The sequence below is a fragment of the Gossypium hirsutum genome, chromosome A02, assembly GCF_007990345.1.
Source record: "Gossypium hirsutum isolate 1008001.06 chromosome A02, Gossypium_hirsutum_v2.1, whole genome shotgun sequence".
Lineage (NCBI taxonomy): Eukaryota > Viridiplantae > Streptophyta > Magnoliopsida > Malvales > Malvaceae > Gossypium > Gossypium hirsutum.
This window is the reverse complement of record NC_053425.1, coordinates 719,241-725,240: the sequence shown is the minus strand read 5'-3', so window position 1 is coordinate 725,240 and position 6,000 is coordinate 719,241. Positions and strand designations below refer to the sequence as shown.

General features: G+C 35.2%; 1 protein-coding gene across 1 annotated transcript; it reads left to right on the top strand.

Moving 5' to 3' along the window:
* Positions 1-1,514: 1,514 nt before the first annotated feature.
* On the top strand, positions 1,515-2,940 carry LOC107927414 (uncharacterized). Its single transcript, XM_016858462.2, has 2 exons — positions 1,515-2,571; positions 2,684-2,940. Exons 1-2 carry the CDS (start codon positions 1,515-1,517, stop codon positions 2,938-2,940), a joined length of 1,314 nt encoding a protein of 437 aa, XP_016713951.2.
* The last annotated feature ends 3,060 nt before the right edge of the window (positions 2,941-6,000 follow it).

The following is a 6,000-nucleotide window of genomic DNA, read 5'->3' as shown; positions in this document are numbered from 1 at the left end:
TAATTAAGTAGAGTTGCATACAATCCTATTAATAGGACAACATAAATCTACTGAATTAGAGTCAAATCTAATATGGGGATCCATAGGTCGAGTTAATGCGACAATAGAAGTTTTAATTAGAAAGAAATTTCAATTAATCAACTTAGAATCAGTTGCTCTTACTCTCAAAAGAGATATTAGCATAATTTAAGAATTTCTACGAATCAAGATACTAAGTGAAGAAATTGCGTAATTTAGATTGATAATGACAGATGAAATCTAGGTGAATTCTTTCCTGGGTATTGTTTTTCTTCTTGGTTGTTTACTCAATTATTTTTCTCATTTATTATTTATTGCATTCTTTAGTTTATTTAATTAGTTAATCTTAGTTTTTAATCAATCACTCCAATTTATCGATTAAATAATAGAAAGACAGTAATTACTAGTACTTTTAGGCCTTATAGAACGATATATTTACTCACCATAGCTATACTATTAATTGATAGGTGCACTTGCCTTAGTCAAATTTTTAGTTAGTTTACGACACATCACATGTCACAATTCTATTCTATCTGCCATATGAGTGGTTTACAACTGTAAGGAAATGTGTTCCGCAATCTACCATTATGCGTATAAATGAACATTCCCGGGTCAAGTCCATCGTTCGTTCCTAACAATCTTGTTAGAACATAACCAACACCATTTCTAGCCAAACTCGATCACACAATGCCTTTTGACATTATCCCTATTACTCAAATATTCCTTAACACTTTAATAAGTTCCTCTCTTAGAAATTTCTCACTTTCTGAGACGTCTTCACTCAATGCTCCAATGTTAATTGTTTGCCCAATCTTTCCGACAAAAGCATCGTTTGGGCGAATAGAACCGCACTACTCTACTTCCTTCTGACTTGTTCGCCTAACAAGGGCTTCACCCAGGGGCATACCCATAAACTCCAACTTCTAAAGTAAATCCAACACCTAACTTACTCTAAACCTATTCGAAACTCTTCCTTCCGAAATTCTTACTTCCAAAATAACACTCGAGTACTAGGGCTTCATCGGGCGAGATGTTATACAATAAGTCTCTACTCTTTTCAAATTTAAAATTTAATCTCTATATTTTTAATTCTAGGAATTTAGTCCCTATTTTAGAATTTTTTTATTTACTTTTAGAAATGCAATAAAACTTCAATTAGTCTTCCTTGCTGAATTGATTGGACATTTTTAATGCATAAAGATTCGATTATTTTTTAATTAAATTAAATTATTTTTTACTAAACATTTACATATGCAAAATTATTACTTAAAAATGTGAATTTAATAAAAACATGTCTTAGAAAAGACAAAAATTAAAATAATAATTAATGAGTTGTAATGGACTTAAAAAAAGGTGGTCAGTGGGGAATAGATTCGGATGCATTATTACCAAAATGAAAGACCAACAAGTTTTATCTATAAAAAGCAAAGCCCTTGACGTTTAATGTAAACCAAAGCATACGCACTAGATTGAGAGAGTTAACTTTGTTATTCAAAATGTCATTGCCAAGGTTCATCGTGCTCAAATCCCCCGATGCCGAAACATACCTTGGCTACAAGCACGACAACGGAAACTACAATGGGTACGCCGAGTTCACCGAACCAACGGTCGTGAGCGCAAATGCAAAATTCGAAGTGGAGATTGATAAAGATGGGCTGGTGCACATAAGGAGCTGTACCAACAACAAATACTTGGAGCAAACTCGTAATTCTTCCATCACCGGAAACCCAATGGAAGAGTATTGGATTACTATAACCGCCAAGAAACCGGAAGAAGACCAGTCCAAGAAGTCGTGCACATTGTTCAAGCCTATCTTGGAAGACCCCGTATACAAAAATTATCGATTTGTCCATGTTCAATCTGGTTGCTATTTATGCTTATGGCCGTTGGCTACATCGGAACTCAGTCGTGGCGTGTTGGCAAACAACAGTCATGTTGCAGCTAATCAGTATGATATCTTCGAAGTTATTGATTGGGAGTCGTTGGTGATTCTGCCTCGGTACGTTGCTTTCGAAGGAAGCAATGATATGTTCCTTTGTCTTACCGAGATCGAGGGTCACCCATATTTAGAATTCTCGAGTGGGGATGTTGGTGCTGGATCTGTGCCAATGGAGGTTTTTTATATGAAGAATGGAGACATCCGGTTCAAGCCGGTTTCTTCCGATAAGTTCTGGAGACGTAGCCCGAATTGGATTTGGGCGGATTCTGATGACACTGAAGGCACCGATAAGGACACTCTGTTTCGTGCATTCAAAGTCGATAACAAGACCATAGCTCTGCTCAACTTAGGCAACAAAATGTTCTGCAAGCGCCTCACAGACGAGGGAAAGACCAGTTGCCTTAATGCAGCCGTCCATTCTACTACTGGAGAAGCCTACCTACGTGTTCAAGAGCCTGTGTTGTCAAGGACGATTTATAATTTCCGATACGACACCGAAAATGCTCGGGTCTATAACGAACAGGTCGTTCTTGTGGCCAAGAATTCCGCCACCAACAGGACCAATCAAGCCAACACATTCGATGTGAAACTTTCTTATACAGAGACCAGCACCAGTACTTGGCTAGCTCATTTTACTCTTTGGTCTTGAAGCCAAAGTCTCCTTCCAAGTCAGGGTTCCATTCATCAGCGAAACGGGTGTCGAAATATCTTCCGAATACGAAACAGGAATCGAGTGGGGAGAGACCACTACGACGGCCACCATGATGGAAGTTAACCACCAAGTTTATGTGAAACCGATGACTAAGGTGACGGTGTATCTAATGATGAGCCATGGCATGTGTGATGTTCCCTTCGTATTCACTCAAAAAGACACTCTTTATAATGGGACCGTTGTCACAACTGATGTTATTGGTAACACTTTCACTGGTACTAATTACTACAACATCCAATATGAGACCAGAGAAGAATCTCTCAGCTCTTGAATTCAGAAAAACCCCACAACTCCATGGAAGCTTCAAGATTTGTGGGTGTTGCGAATAAATGAATAAATGAATCGGTGTTTCCTTCATGGAAGAAGCACTATTTGTCTGTTGTCTTATTATTAACTATGTCATGCACTTCCATTATGAGAATAAATGAATAAATAATTTGGTAGCTTTATTATGCCGAAGCTTGATTCTAGTTCAGTTGAGATTTGTGTTTCAATGTTATTATATATGTAATATAAAAAAATTGTGATTTAGTCCTTGTACTTTAATATGATCAAATTTAATCTTTTTACTTTTGAGTTGGTCAATTTTAGTCCCTTTTCATTTCAAAATTGAAATTATACTTGTGGTCCAATGGTAGCAGTTAAATAGGATTCGTTAAATTATGATATTAGTCTTGTACTATGCATAAAATTATAGATTTAATCTATGTTTTTCAATAGGATGATTCTTAATTGCTATATTTTTCAAATTTCAAAATTTTAGTCTTAATGTAAACAACAGTCATTAAATCCGTTAACTACTTTTTTTTTTTGTAAGTGGTATTTGCAAATAGAAAGTTGACAAGACATGACATATGTGTTTGTTATATCAAATTTTGGAAAGAGTTGATATGTCGTAAACCTATTAGTACAAATCTCCGGTGAGAAAAATCTTGAACACACGAACGGAACTCGAACAGAAGAAGAAATAGGATAAGGCTCCAAGGCATGTATCAAGCCACTATCTTTAAGGTTATATTCGCCCCCACCTATCTTCGGTGTGCAAACGAGTTTCAAGCAAATTAACCTCGAGGATGCAATGAAGCCAATAGCTATTTGCGTTTTGCACTGACGAGAATAACCCACTACACATTGAGCAATGTATGACAAGGAACTCAATTTCTATAAAGGATTTCTGCAGTAATACTTTATAAAATAATCTAATAATATTAGAAAACGAAGGAAGAAAAGAAAGAATATTAGAATTTGTTGGTATGATTTCCAAATGAAATCTCATTCCTATTTATAGGAATTTTCATGTCTCTTCATAGAGACATCTTTCATCAATAGGTGTCTTTCTAAATAATTATGTATTAATGTCTTTAAAATAAATACATAATTATTTATTTAATCAAAAAAAATATAACTATTCAAATAATATTATTTAAATAGTTATAATTCTTTTTCAAAAAATAAAATAATATAATCTTTTGATTAATTACACCCATTCATTTATAGTTATTGAAACACTATAAATATTTAAAAATGTTCCAACAAAACCAACTAAAAATCTTACTAAGGCAATTACACCTATCAATTAATAGTATAGCTACGGTGAGTAAAGATATCGTTCCCACAAGGACAAAAAGTACTAGAAATTACCATTTTTCTATTATTTAACCAACAAATTGAATTGATTAATTAAAACTAAAATTATCTAAATTAATTAACTAAAGAACAAAACAAAGAACAAATCAAGAAAATAAACGATTAACAATCAAAAAGCGAGATAAAACCCAGGAAAGAATCCACCTAAACTTCATCTATCATTATCAATCTATGTTACGCAATTTCTTCACTTAGTATCTTGATACATAGAAATCACTAAATTATGTTAATATCTCTCTTCAAGACTAAGAGCAACTGACTCTAGATTAATTCATTAAAATTTCTTTCTAATTAAAACCTCTATTGTCGCATTAAATCGATTTATGAATCCCCCTGATAGATTTGACTCTAATCTGATATATTTATGTTGTCTTATTTCTAAGATTGCATGCATCTCCACTCAATTATGTTAGATCTGCTCTTAAATAGGATACATTCCTCCTCTGATTCAAACACAGCAAACATGGATTAATAGCCTAGAAATATTAAATCAAGAATTAAGCACACATAATTGAGAACAAGATCCAAGTATTTATTACGTAAAAAGAGAAATCAAATAACAGAATTCATCCTAAGGTTCATCTCCCTAAGTATTTAGAAAATTAATTTATGATAGTAAATAAAAATAACTCAAAGTCAGTACAACCACAAGAAACAGAAGAGTTTTTAGAAGAAAAAGAAAGGGTGAGGGATATACCTCATTAGTTGAGAGATCATCGATCAAAGTAACCAAACGTGGCGTCAACATGGCTTCGGAAAGTTTCCAGGTAACCGTGTTTGTGTCCAATATTTCGACGTCCATGCATTGGAAAGGGTTGTGGGCTCCGTTTAGCTACCATGGAAAGGTGGTAGATGCTTTCATCCCGGAGAAAAAAAGCAAAGGAGGTATGAGATTTGGTTTTGTGCGATATGACAACTATTCGGATGCTAGTAGGGCGATTTAGAGATTGAATGGCTTTGTGTTCCTTGGGAGTAGAATATGGGTGAAGTTTGCTAGGTTCAAAGGCAGGAGGACGATTTGGAGAAGGGTTTCCAAGCAGCATAACCCTTTGAATTCTGAAGGTATTATTTAGGAAAGGGTGGAGTATGTAGGAAGAGGGAAGGTAGGCAAATAAAAATTAGAGGATACGAGGAGACGGAATTTGCTCGATAGTTGTTTAGGTGATAGCTCGGGCGCGGCGGATTTGAAAAAGGTAGAAGTAGTTCAAGGTCATGTAGAGGATGAGCTGCTATGGAAGTTTCAAAAATGCTTGGTAGGGAAAGTGGCATCGTTTTGCGAACTGAAGAGCTTAGCTGATAGAGTTGCACGAATGGGCCTTGGTGAGATTTGTGTGAAGAGAATTCAAGGGAATTATTTTCTCTTAGAGATTCAGGATGAAGAATTGTGGGAAATATTGAAGCAGAGAGAGTGGTCGTACTTGAAAGAGTTCTTCATAAATATCGAACCTTGGTCCGAAAGATTGGTGTTTTCAGAAAGAATTACATGGATTGAGGTTTCTGGGGTCCCGATGCACTGCTGGAACTATGAGACACTCAAAAGGATAGCTGGAAAGTGGGGTAATTTGGTATCGATGGGAGAAAACTTGTTAGGATCAAATAACTTTGAGAAAATAGAAATGCTTATTTCTACCTCGCAGGTAAAGAAGATTGATGAGATGGTTTTATTGGAGGTGGGTGATGTTAG